The following is a 13,707-nucleotide window of genomic DNA, read 5'->3' on the forward strand; positions in this document are numbered from 1 at the left end:
GAAAAATTACATTAACATATTAATTTCACTGTAGTTCTCCTTTCCCACAGTTCCTTGTGCCCTTGATGTCTTGTACGTAGTTTATTATTAATATATATTTGCCTCTCCGTATGAGCCATCTAATTCCCTCTCCTTTTTACATCCCCGGGTCCACATCTTTGTTTACTCATCCTCACATGTGTTGCAGATGGCCCTCCCTGGTACAGTCCCACAATATGTCCCCTTACTCAACACAGCCGCAGCTTCCCGTCCCTCTTCCCTCCCGTTCTCCTTGCTGCTGCTGGTTCCCCCTCTCCCCCTCCCCACCCACACATATTCCTAGTCTCTCCCCTCTCCAGTTCATTCTTTACTTTGACACCAAATGCCTTGCTTTAAAATAAACGTAATCATGTCAATAGCTCTTTTTTTTTTAAATTATTGCCAATAAGACAAAATCCAAAGAGCTTAGATTGGCATAAAACTTCCTTTGTCATCTGACTCCATACACCTCCCACCATCTCATTCCGTCCCATCTTGATCTGTCCCCCAATATATCCTACACTCCACCCATACCCGGTTCGTACCACTCCTTGATAATACTCTCTGCCAGTCCCCCTGCCCCTTTCCCCACCTTTATCTTGCGATGGTTGAACTCAATGTCTGATCTCCAGTGAAGTCTTTTCTGACTTGCCCAGAGTTCCCTGCTCTGTCCTCTCTGCTCCCTTTTGCTTTTTTATACTTTCACAGCTATTATTGTTGTGCATTATAACCATCTGTTTATACATTTTCCCCATAGACCAGACTATGAATTACTTAAAGGTAAGGCCATGATTGTTCATTATTTGTTTTCTTAGTACCCATCACAATGCCTGGTACTCAAACTTTACTACATGAATAAATAAATATCAGGGAATTATATAATGGGTTTTAGAGCGATTTCTATTTAAATGGTTTAAATAGAAGAAAAGTTATGATTCTTAAAAAACTAAGCTCTGCTTATCCAGAAAATTCATTTACACAAATCTGTTCAAACTCCCATAATGCTGGAGAAAATAAACATGATTATATTTTTCTATGGTTCACATTTGTTATCATAAGAACGGATAATGATCAAATTCTCACAGAGGATTGCTAAGATAAACACTTATGCTATAGCAGATAAATGTTGGTTTTAGCAGGAGAAGCCATAAAGAGAACACTTTTTTAAAATTAATTTTTATTGGAGTATAGTTGCTTTACAATGTTGTGTTAGTTTCTACTGTACAGCAAAATGAATCAGCTATACATATACATACATCCCCTCTCTTTTGGACTTCCTTCCCATTTAGGTCACCACAGTGCATTAAGTAGAGTTCCCCATTTGTTCTCTATTTTATGCATAATATCAATAGTGTATTTATGTCAATCCCAATCTCCCAATTCCTCCCACCCCCCGCCCTTTCCCCCTGGGTATCCATACATTGGTTCTCTACATCTTTGTCTCTATTTCTGCTTTGCAAATAAGATCATCTATACCGTTTTGCTAGATTCCACATATATGTGTTATTTGTTTTTCTCTTTCTGACTTACTTCATTCTGTATGACACTCTCTAGGTCCATCCACGTCTCTACCAATTACCCAGTTTCACTCCTTTTTATGGCTGAGTAATATTCCATTGTACATATGTGCCACATCTTCTTTATCCATTCACCTGTTGATGGACATTTAGGTTGCTTCCATGTCCTGGCTGTTGTAAATAGTGCTGCAGTGAACATTGGGATGCATGTGTCTTTTTGAATTACAGTTTTCTCTGGGTATATGCCCAGTAGTGGGATTGCTGGGTCATATGATATTTTTAGTTTTTTAAGCACCCTCCATACTGTTCTCCATAGTGGCTGTATCAATTTACATTCCCACCAACAGTTCAAGAGGGTTGCCTTTTCTCCACCCTCTCCAGCATTTATTCTCTGTAGATTTTTTGATGATAGCCATTCTGACCTGTGTGAGGTAATACCTCATTGTAGTTTTGATTTGCATTTCTCTAATGATTAGTGATGTTGAGCGTCTTTTCATGCGTTTGTTGGCCATCTGTATGTCTTCTTTGGAAAAATGTCTGTTTAGGTCTTCTGCCCATTTTTGGATTGGGTTGTTTGTTTTATTGAAATTGAGCTGCATGAGCTGTTTTTACTATTTTGGAGATTAATCCTTTGTCAGTTGCTTCATATGCAAATATTTTCTCCCATTCTAAGGGTTGTCTTTTCATCTTGTTTATGGTTCCCTTTGCTGTGCAAAAGCTTTTAAGTTTAATTAGGTCCCATTTGTTTTCTGGGTTTTTTTCATTACTCTAGGAGGTGGGTCAAAAAAGATCTTGCTGCAATTTATGTCAAAGAGTGTTCTACCTATGCTTTCCTCTAAGAGTTTTATAGTGTCTGGCCTTACATTTAGGTCTTTAATCCATTTTGAGTTTATTTTTGTATATGGTGTTAGGGAGTGTTCTAATTTCATTCTTTTACATGTAGCTGCCCAGTTTTCCCATCACCACTTATTGAAGAGGCTGTCTTTTCTCCATTATATATTCTTACCTCCTTTTCATAGATTAGTTGACCATAGGTGCATGGGTTTATCTCTGGGCTTTCTCTCCTGTTCCATTGATCTATATTTCTGTTTTTGTGCCAGTACCATACTGTCTTGATTACTGTAGCTTTGTAGTATATTCTGAAGTCAGGGAGCCTGATTCCTCCAGCTCTGTTTTTCTTCCTCCAGATTGCTTTGGCTATTCATGGTCTTTTGTGTTTCCATACAAACTGTAAAATGTTTTGTTCTATTTCTATGAAAAATGCCACTGGTAATTTGATAAAGGGAACACTTTTGTGTATGCTTTTCTTGGGCTGAAGAATCCAGTTTATTTGAAGACCTCAGTGTCTGGTGTTTTATTTTTTTGGTGGGCATGATTGTTTATTTTTTAGCTTTTCTGTTTATCACTATGTATTCCAAAGTGAGATTCAAATTTCGGGTACTATGCCATCCATGTCAGACATGTTACACAAACAAATGTTCTTATGCTTTTCACAAATAAAGTTAATTTAACCCTCATCTTGATATTTGAAAAGATCAGTATTTTTCATAGTATTGATGGTAAACATAAAACTACTGTGTTTTTTGTTTTCATTTCCTCAATTTGTTGTGTTTTTTTTAAAAAGGGCAACAAATTAAAACTTTTAAGATCATAAAATCAATTCATTCCTGTATCATATTTATTCTAAAGTTACATAAACCACATAATTAGATGTGCATCAAACACAAGTTTGCCTTGAACCCAGTTGTTAATGCCATACTTACATACAAGTAACACAAGTTATCTTTGCATTCAAGTTAAGAACTTAGTATTCAAGTGGCATGCATTAAATATGTAAACTTATTATGTTGCATATCATCTCTTATTGTATTTAGTGATAGGTATAAAAACAATTTATTTTGCCAAATTATAAAACAAAACAATGAGTCTCTTCATAAAAATCATGTATTGTAATTGCCAGTGGAGTCAAAAAGAAAAGTAGAAGACATTACATGATTTTTAACCAATACTGGCAACACCTTTTTTGAATTTGGATATTTTATTAATAGCATTTGGAAAAGTTTGTTGAACAGCACAGACTTGTAGGTATAGCCTTATATATTTGTTCACTAATACTATTGGGAATATTGTTGATTCTGTAACCCATTTCTCTTAACTAATTTGTGGCAAGATAAGATTGAAAATCTTATAAACATAAATTATCAAGCATATTGTTCAAGAAAAATGTTTGCCTTCTTTTCCTAGACTCCTATCTAAAGAAAATTAAATAAAGAATGGAACTAAGTAATAAAATATTGAATTTAAGTAAAGAAATTAATTCTGTTTACAGTTGTTATAAATTAATACTTTCATTCAACTGATTTTTAAAATGGTTTAATATGCTACATTTTTATTCCTGGCAGGAACTAATTCCAGAGTTCTATTACCTACCGGAGATGTTCGTCAACAGTAATGGATATAATCTTGGAGTCAGAGAAGATGAAGTGGCGGTAAATGATGTTGATCTTCCCCCTTGGGCAAAAAAACCTGAAGACTTTGTACGGATCAACAGGATGGTAAGAGCGATTTTGTTTTTGCTTGAGCAGTCACAAGGAAGTAAAATATATTCTGTAGTTTAGTTTTCAGCTACTAACAAATTGTCTTTTAACATCTATAAATACAAGGCTAAATTTTTGAGAAAGAAAGCATTTTACTGTTGTCTTTTGACAGCAGTTCTTTATTGTAGAGTAGATTTTCCTTTCATGAGGACTAATAAAGGAATGGTAATTCAGTTATATTTGCTCCCTTAGGAGAAGACAATCAGATGAGCATCTGTTGACTAATGTATTCTAAAATGGTCGAAATTGATGCCCATTCCTTATTTTTGTCTATTGGCTAAATCTGCACTCTTTATTCACTCAAAATACTCAAAACAAAATAATATACATTTAGAACATATTTGTATGTAGGAAATTATAAGCTGTGAAACATACCTTAAAATGTAATATACTTGACTAAGAGAACACCCATCTTGTAAACATTCTTAGATAGAAAATGTCATTACTTTTTGAATCTGTATGACAGATGTCTGGGTGTTCAAATAGAAAATGTGTAAATAGAATGTTTGCATGTGGTTATTTTATAGATCTTAATATATTTTATCCATATTTAAGGAGATTCTAATCTCAATGGGCTTACGGTATATGGAAATGAACCACTTTACCAAACGTCTCTAGTGTACTATTGTTCTTGGCCAATTGAGGAATTATATCAATAAAGCCTATGACCCCAAATATGTTTTTAACCCTGTTTCACTCCCAGTTTTTCCAGCTGTCCCATAAATATGTTTTATTTCATTTTGACAGCTTATTTATTTGAATTAGAATCCAAATAAGGTCCACATATTGCAGTGGACCTCACATATCCCTCAGTCTCTTCTTTAGTAAGAGCTGTATAATTCACATATATCACACAGATACAATTCCCATACCATACAAGTCAACCATTTAAAGTAAAGGAAAAAAAATCAGTGGGTTTTAGTCTATTCACAGAGTTGTGCAACCATCACCACAGTCACTTATGAACATTTTCATTACCCCATTAAGAAACCCAATACCCTTTAGCATCTCCCCCTGCCCATTTTCCCCATTCCCCCAACCAGCCCTAGGCAACCACTAATCTACTTTCTGTCTCTAAAGATTTGCCTATCCTGTTTATTTCGCATAAACAGGATCATACAATATGTGGTTCCTTCTTCTACCCCTGATTTTATGTCTCTTTTTGTCACTGTCAGTCACATGCTCCCTTCAATTTTAGAGCTATTTTTCTGTCTCCAAGAAATATTTTACTTTTAATACACTTTATTTTAGAAAGCTGGTACTGAGACAGTAGACCTATGTTTAAAGTTACCGTATAGATAATCTGTAATCTAGTCTCCCCCTGAGGTAATATCATGTAGTACGTAAATTTTATATAGGATTTCTCTCACTTCTCGATCTGGAAATTGGCACTTTCAGGTATATGGCGTAATCTCACACCATCTTCTTTAACAACAGATTATCTCTTCAATTTATCTTTTCAATGTGAAGGATTTATACTTTAGTGATGCCTACTTCTAAAGTCTATACTTATTTTTAGAACTGGTTGTTTATTATTACCACAATACCCTTACATACTTGAATACTGACTATGATATCAGTGTAAGGATACCAGATCCACAAGCTCAACCCTGGAACCCACTACATACTGAGTTGTGTCTGAGATGTGTCTCTCAGTCACATCATTTCACTGTATATTTCTAGAGCCAAGAACTGTGCCTGCAAGAGTAGTTAGTCACCAGATATTTGCTGTTATGAATGATTGAATGAATCACATGGGGTAATAATCTTAATGATTTTAGCATGTTGTCTAGTTAGGTCCAAACTAGTGTAACGAAATGAATCCTTCACTCAGGCAGGCAAAGTAGCAAAAATTGTTGGACCAAATTTTCTCTTGCTCTGATTAAACACAGGTTTTTATGTGGCTGCTAACAATTAATAAATGCCAGGTGGTTTTATTGGAAAGAATACTTGGGGTTTAAAAGTTTCCTGGCTCTTGAATCTGAGCTTTGCCATTTACTAGCTTCATTGCCCTGAGTAAATTATGGAGCATCTCTGGTTCTCATATTTCTCATCTGTAAAGTGGGACTACCTTATGAGTATTTTTAAAAAATCATTATTTGTGATAAAATTCACTTGTACAATTTTAATTATTTTTAGCAAATTTACAGAGTTGTGTGACCATCACCAAAATCTAATTTTAGAACATTTCTTTTGCCCCAGAATTATCCTGTGCCCACCTCCAGCCCCAGACAATCATTAGTCTGCCTTCTCTCTCCATAGGTTTGCCTCTTCAGGACATTTTTCTTAAATAGACCCATACAATATGTGTTCTTTTGTGTTTGATGTCTTTCACTTAGCATAGTTTTTGAGATTCATCCATGTTGTAGCATATATCAGTTTTTGTTCCTCTTTTTACATAATGATAGTCCACTGTATGGATATACCACATTTTGTTTATCCATTCATCAGTTGATGAACTTTTGAGTTGTTTCCACTTTTTGGGTGTTATGAATAATTCTACTGTGAATGTTCACATAGAAGTCTCTATATGGACATGTGTTTTCCTTGCTTTGGGGTATATACCTAGTGATAGAATTTCTGAGTCATGTAGTAAATTTATATCTAGCTTTTTAAGAAATTAACTCTTTTGCAAAGTGACTGTGTATCTTACATTCCCAATAGCAATGTATGACTGTTCCAGTTCCTCCACATCTTCACCAACACTTGTTACTGTCTGTTTTTTTTTTATTATAGCCATTATTGTGGATGTGAAGTAATATCTCATTACAATTTTAATTTGCATTTCCCTGGTGACTGATGATGTTGAGAATCTCTTCCCATGTTTATTGGATGCTAAAACATTTTTAGATATATTTTAATAAACATCAGGTAATGATTCATTATAGATACAACTTCTGTGTTCCTCATTAGTGAAAAAGTTTAAACGCCCCAGAATTAGTAATTTTATTAATGATATGCCTAATTGAAAAAGAAAAAGCAGTTGTGTTTCTAAACACAAATCCCCAGGTCAGCGTCATGCACAGAACTTTTTTAATGTAGGGAAAGATGATTATTATGCCTGAGAAATGATCAGATAGTTATTACTGATATAAACTGGACGAGCAGGACCGTACAGTCTTGACTAAACCTGCAGAAAAATCACTGCTTCATTCATCTAGTATGTTGGGTACTAATGCAGTCCAGCTAAATAAACTTACCAAATAAATTAAGTTTCTAGATTTTTATAGCTAAGTGAGAACTTTATTGAACCCTGTTGTGGTTGTTGTTCTAAAACGTATTACTATTTGGTTTTCTACCCTCTCATACAAAGGATGAAACTTCTCTTTATTATCGTAAGTACCCATTATTCTGTGAAGTGATATAATTCCATATCTATTCTTTTTCTATTTTCTTCTTTAGATTGTTGCTATCATCACACTTTCCTTTGATGGCCATAGTGATTCGAATTTTTCTTATAATCTCTAGTCTACAAAATCAGACAGTCAGACTTATCAAGGCCTTATGATAAACAAGAGTCCGTCGAGTGCTAACAGAGGCCCTAGGGGAAGTGTAAACTTTATAGCTTTGGAGGAGAGTGACTGTCTTCTACCTCAGGTTTCATTGGCCGTTGTTAGATCAATTCCAGATCTGGGAGTTGGCACTCAAACATGAAGTGACAAAACCCTCCCTTAGTAAGTGGAATGTTACTCTAGACAGCACCCAGTTTATACCTCTTTTTACGTATAAAGAGCTACATGATGGGGCTAGGACACTCTCCTTTCTTCCAGGGTGTAGTTGCTTACAAGTTTTTTCTCTGCTTTCCTCATTCCAAGACTTACAGCTGACAACTGCTGCACAGGAGGTTGGATACCCTAATCTTAGTCACCGTACCCCGTATCCCAGTGGTGGTCCTGAGTCATCCCAATATGACGGCTGACCAAGATAAAATAATGGCAGTAGTGCTTATAACCTATGCCATCTATTGACTGTTTATTATTTGTCAAATACTGTGCTAGAGCTTCAGGTGCAATATTCTTTTAATCCTCAAAAAGTCTTCTGAAATGAGAATTATACTGAAACTCAGTGAGGTAAGTTACTTTGTCAAAGATCACCTACTTATCAGAGTGGAGTGTTCCAACCCACCGTCTCCAGGCTCGAGTGAGTAGTGACTTGAGGAGCTGTGGAGAGGGAGAGGGAAAGAAGGAGGGAAGGAAACATGTCTTCTAACTAGCAGCAAGTACCTTGGGGCCAGCAGAAGAAAAGACAGAGATAAGAGGGAATTGACCCCAAACCAGCAGCATGTTCCAGCCTCAGCAGCTCAGCAGACCTGACTTTCTGTGATCCTGTTTCTAACTCTTTATCCCCAAAGTCCTCACCCCATAAGACTTCCTTTCCCAGCCAGTAAAAGCTCGGTTTTAGAGCTGAGGAAGTCCCAAGTCCCACCACCCATCGGGTGTTGGAAGAAGGCTATCTTCCAACTCTACAAAATGGAGGAAATGGCATTATTTTACATGTTAAGCTTTATAGTCACACACAGGATTTGAGACCCGGAGCAGACCTTTATTTGAATAAGCAGACTGAGACGCAGAAAGGCAAAGTGACTGACCCCAGGTCTGGACCCAAGTGCCTTTTCTTCCTCACCGTGCCTGGCATCACAAGTTGGCACTCTGAATGTCATGTTCCCTATACCCATTTACAGACTTTAAAAGTTCACCTATATTTTAAACAAAATATGGCTTTATAGATCGACTTGAGAATCAATCCAGATTAGACTAATACTGTTTCTACTGCAATATATGTTCCAAACACCAAATTAGAAAGCACTTTGAAATACAACCTGTGTGTTATTTGCAAACTATCTGTATCTAAGCATGGATGACCTCCAAACACCTAATTTGACTCAGACTTATGATTCAGATTTAATCAGTGACACTCTGGCCTGTCTTATTATTCATGCGATCACCACATAAGAGTTTTTAGAAATCCCTTTTCCTTAGAAATACCTGATTCTCACAAAATGGTCTCATATCATTTGGGTTTTAAGAGAATTAGCAGATTATTCATTGAAAGATACAGCCTGAGAAAGGATAATAACACTGTAAAAACAATTTAAACTCTAAAATAGATTTTTCCCTCTTATTTTAAGAGAGAATAAAATACACAAAGGCAGATTTTGAGTAATAAATTATTTTTTGTATATTTATAGTTGCTCAGAGTACTTCTATTGCACATAAATATAATATAATAAATAATTTACTCCTGGTCCTAACATTACCAGTTCAAGAACTGACTTCTGTCTATGCACCTCTTATCTCTTATATTTTGTCTTTCTAAGAGCTGAAGCACTGCTGAGCAAACTTTAAGTCAGAATACAGTGCTTCTTCAAAATAAAGCTCACTATTTAGTATCACTGTAAACACATATTCATCGACCTTTGTGTTCAGTGTACTAGGAACTATAAGGATTGCATACGATATGGTGAAGTAACTGTTCCTCAAAGATTTGCTTTCATCTGTTCAAAAGAATAAGTTTTTATAACTAAAGTATGAGAGATAAACACTTGTGCATTTCTGAAAATGTCATGAAACATTTTCAGAAATGAATGGTACATTTTTATTGTAAGTAGTAAGTTCCAACTTGGCTTCATGAAGAAATGAAAGAAGCAAGGCACTTTTTTTCTCTATTCAAAACCAAATTCTTGGTATCTTATAGGCATTATGAATTTGGTAAGATTTGTGAACTAAACCTTTACTCCATGGAATGAAAGGTTTTACACAAAATTCCGCTTATTTGGGAAAATCAAACTGCCCCAGTCTTGGTTCCCTGGGACACCAGGAAGCAATGACAGGTTAAACTGGCCCTATGTAGCAAGTGCCTAGCCAGCACGTAACAGGTGGCTTGAGAAGTGGTTATTCTTTGTCTTCTTTCCCTAGGTTTTCCTTGAAGGGACTCTACAGAATAGAAAGGGAAAGCTACCACGTGTATCAAAAGATTCTATGTCTATAGCTGCCATTCTTGGTGCATCAGAATTGAGCTAAAGGGCAGACCCAAGGTGTTACCTCTGGGAAGAGTGTTAAAGCATCAGAGCTATCAAAAGTCACGTTACAAAATGTAGCCGCGTGTGTCTACAGCTGCTCTCCTGTCTCAGTGTCTCCTGTACTTTTCTTTAACTTGAAGTTTTCCTTCACAGCACCCTATGTATGGTTTCCTTTGCTCCAACCTCTGGTCCATTTTCCCGTCATACTGATGGGAAATGAGCATACTGATGTTATGAAGAAATAAGGTCAGCCATCTGTGTTAAAACTGGAAAATGTAACCAATTATCTACCTATCTTCTTTTTTTGCTGAAGAAATATTTACTTGATGAATATTTCTATAATTAACTGGGTGATAATATAAAATATAGAAGTCTTTAAATTTTCATAAGCTTTCCATAAATTCCATGAATACAACATCCACCTTTTATTATTATTTTGTAGCATTGAAAGTTTCTAACTTTATGTTGGCTGGGTAGCTCATACAGGATTTAGTGCTCATGAAATGGAATGGGTTTAGAGAAAATGCGCTCTAGTATATTTATAATTTGGACTGGGATTATCTTCAGTTATTTGATGGAGTTCTTTGTAATGAGCCTAAAGTATAAAATGAAAATGTCATATAGCCCAAAGAAATGACATTCACAGTGGTAAAAAAGCCTTCGGCTCTTGTGTGGATTAGTATTCTGTATCCGTACAAAGGAGCATTCCCTCCTTCTTCTCTCAAGCTGTCATTAAGAAATTCAAGGCAAAGAAGACAAAAATAATGTTATAAAAAGGGATGGTATCATTGATTATAAATGATCAGCTTCATTATCCCATGCCAGCAATTAAAAAGGCATTTGATGTATTTGTAGACGCCTTTATGTGCTGACAACCTCATTAACTTTTCTTATTTTTTAGAATGAAACAATACTTTGAATTTTTAATGATGTACTTCTTTTAGTCCGTTGTTTTTTTTATTTATACACAACAATATATATAATTGGTTAGAGTTGTTTGTATTTTGTAAATATGGTGACAAGGTTTGTGTTTCACTGAAGAACTGTGAAATTCAAAATTTGGTTTCATTAGCAAACCTGGAAAGGTGATAGAGACACTTTTAGTAGACATTTCAATAAATTCTCAATGCCTTGAGTTCATACATCAAGAACTGGTTTAATTTATCCACACGAAGCTAGGCTGATTGCGACCGACTCAGTCATGAAACATTAATAAAGCACTGTGTTCAGTTCTAACGTGATTACAATCTGACCTCCTCACGAAGGGCAGAAATAGAAAGTATGTCTGATAGCATTACCTTAATGCTGGGTTCATCAATCATAATCTGCCCTTTTTAAAAATTTGTTTCAGAAAAAGGCCTGTCTCGGATGTGCACTACTAATCTCTCCAGCCCTCCACCCGGCATGTTCCTGGTGCCGTGGGACCAGGCGCAGACCGTTCTGTCTGCAGGGCGGGACGCAGCACGCTGAGGCAGAGAGCACAGTGGGGTGTGGTTTTGCTTTGACTGTATTACATCCTTTATTAGATTCTCACTTTTTAAGGAAAAAGTCTCTTTTGTGATAGGTAAAAATGTGCATTTAGGGTATATTGTACTGAAAAAATACCTTGCTCAAAAACGAAGTTTAAGCAAACAGCATAACATAAGAATTTTTGGAAGTCTTTGGCAGCCTCTTAAAATATTGAGATGGAAAAAGTATATATACTGCAAGAGATGTCTTGTATGTGGGTGCCTGCCCTGCCACCTGTTGGCCGGGACACTGGATGGATAAGACGTCCTTATCTCTTGGAGCTTCACAGTCTCCCTTATCTCTGAAACTGGGGATTTGCTCATTGCATAAACCTTTATTGAGAGCCAGTTCTGAGTAAGGTATTATAGAAAACACAAAGAGTTGGCCATGAATCCTACTCTAAATAAGGCTAGAGTAAAGCAGAGAAATCCCTTCATTTACCCCCATCATTGAGGGCCTGTTACTGTCTTCAGACCGCTCTAGGCTCTGGAGACACAAGCGTGAGCCACGCAGGAGCTGGAGCTCACACTTCAGTTAGGAACCCGCATGAATAAACATACAGCCTCAGTCAACGCTCAGCCAACAGATCATTATCGAGCATTGCAGGCGCTATTTTATGTGTTGGGACTATACCAGTGAAGCAACAGACAAAGATCTCAGCCCTCATGGAGCTTACTTTTGATCAAAGAGAGACAGACAATCAACGGAAATTAATAAGTAAAATATCTAGAACGTTAGCAGGTGATCAGTACTGTGGAAAAAAGAAGTGCAAAGCAAGGGGATCAGAAATACAGGGGTGGATGGTCAGGATCCCCTCACTGCGATGGTGAGACTTGAACTAAGACCTGAAGGACGTGAGACAGTGACCCAGAGACTCTTCCTGTCTTGGCAAAAGAGGAGTGAAGGCAAAGGGAACTATCGGGCCAAGGCCCTGTGGCAGGGCTGTGCTTGGCAAGGAAGCCAGTGGGCTGGGGTAGGATAAACACGGAGCGCACAGTAGGAGGAGAGAACTGAGTGGTAACAGATGCAAATCACATATGGCCTTGAAGGCCGTTGAAACTTTGCATTTTTACTCATGAAATCAAGAGTTGTTGCAGTGCTTTAAGCAGACGGGTTCTACGATTTTGCTGTGCTGTGAAAGGATCACTCGGGCTGCAGTGATGGGAATGAACTGTTGAGGCACAGGGTAGCATCAGGCACGTCTGTCAGGAGGTATTGTGAGAGATGACGGTGGCTTGGACCAGCATGGTGGCAGTGAAGGTAGTAAGAAATTAATCAATTCTGGATGTATTTTCAAGTTACAGACAACAGTTTCCCTCTGCAACTTCCTAGTAGTGACCTTTTTCCCTTAGATTTCTCTAGTCCTACAGAGCCAGGTAAAAGGAAGGGTGGGGGCCAAGTGTGCTGAGTGGTGATGGCTAGAGCAGCAGAGATGGATTACTTTCTAGAAGAAGTAATTCTTCTGGAAAAAGAATGGGGTGGGGAATAACTCTAATATCATCGTATTAGAGTTTTAGCAGAAATTCAAGCAGCAGGAAAAGCCCAAGTCAACATGTTTATCTTCCACCAAACTGTGATCTTTTTGAGGATGTGGCATACTTATTCATGTGTATATCCTCCAAGGCTAGCATCTGACATGTGGTAGGTGGTCAGTAATTTGGGCCTGGAGAGAGTTTAGGCTGTATTCACCTTGATTATTTGCATTTCAGTGGGATGTGTTCCTGGAGATCAGAGATTTTGTCTTGTTTCTCACAGTATCCCTGGGGCCTAGAATAATTCCTGGCACATAGGAGGTGCTCCATATTGAATGAATGAATGATGAACGAATGAACAAACGAATGACTGACCCCTCTGTTTGAGATCATCTTCCCTCAGATGTCCTTACAGTTTACTTCCTCATTGTAGTCCTTAATTGTCACAAACTCAAGGAAGCCTTCTCTCACTTCCTCGTCTAAATTAGCAATCCCCTCCCCATCCATACATACCTCTTAACTTTCTTTCCTGTCTTTCTCCTTTCCTTAGCATTTATCACCTTCAGACATACTCT

The 13,707-nt window shown here is 37.1% G+C and overlaps 1 protein-coding gene across 8 annotated transcripts in view; it reads left to right on the plus strand.

The window, feature by feature from the left end:
• The window catches only part of NBEA (neurobeachin), a 630,595-nt gene that overhangs the window by 569,161 nt on the left and 47,727 nt on the right, over positions 1–13,707 (plus strand). For all 8 annotated transcript variants that reach the window (XM_079902587.1, XM_079902590.1, XM_079902583.1 and 5 more), the window contains one exon: positions 3,938–4,090. In XM_079902587.1, the coding sequence (XP_079758713.1) occupies positions 3,938–4,090 (153 nt within the window). The remainder of the gene's footprint in view (positions 1–3,937; positions 4,091–13,707) is intronic.

This window comes from Stenella coeruleoalba, assembly GCF_951394435.1.
Source record: "Stenella coeruleoalba genome assembly, chromosome: 18".
NCBI lineage: Eukaryota > Metazoa > Chordata > Mammalia > Artiodactyla > Delphinidae > Stenella > Stenella coeruleoalba.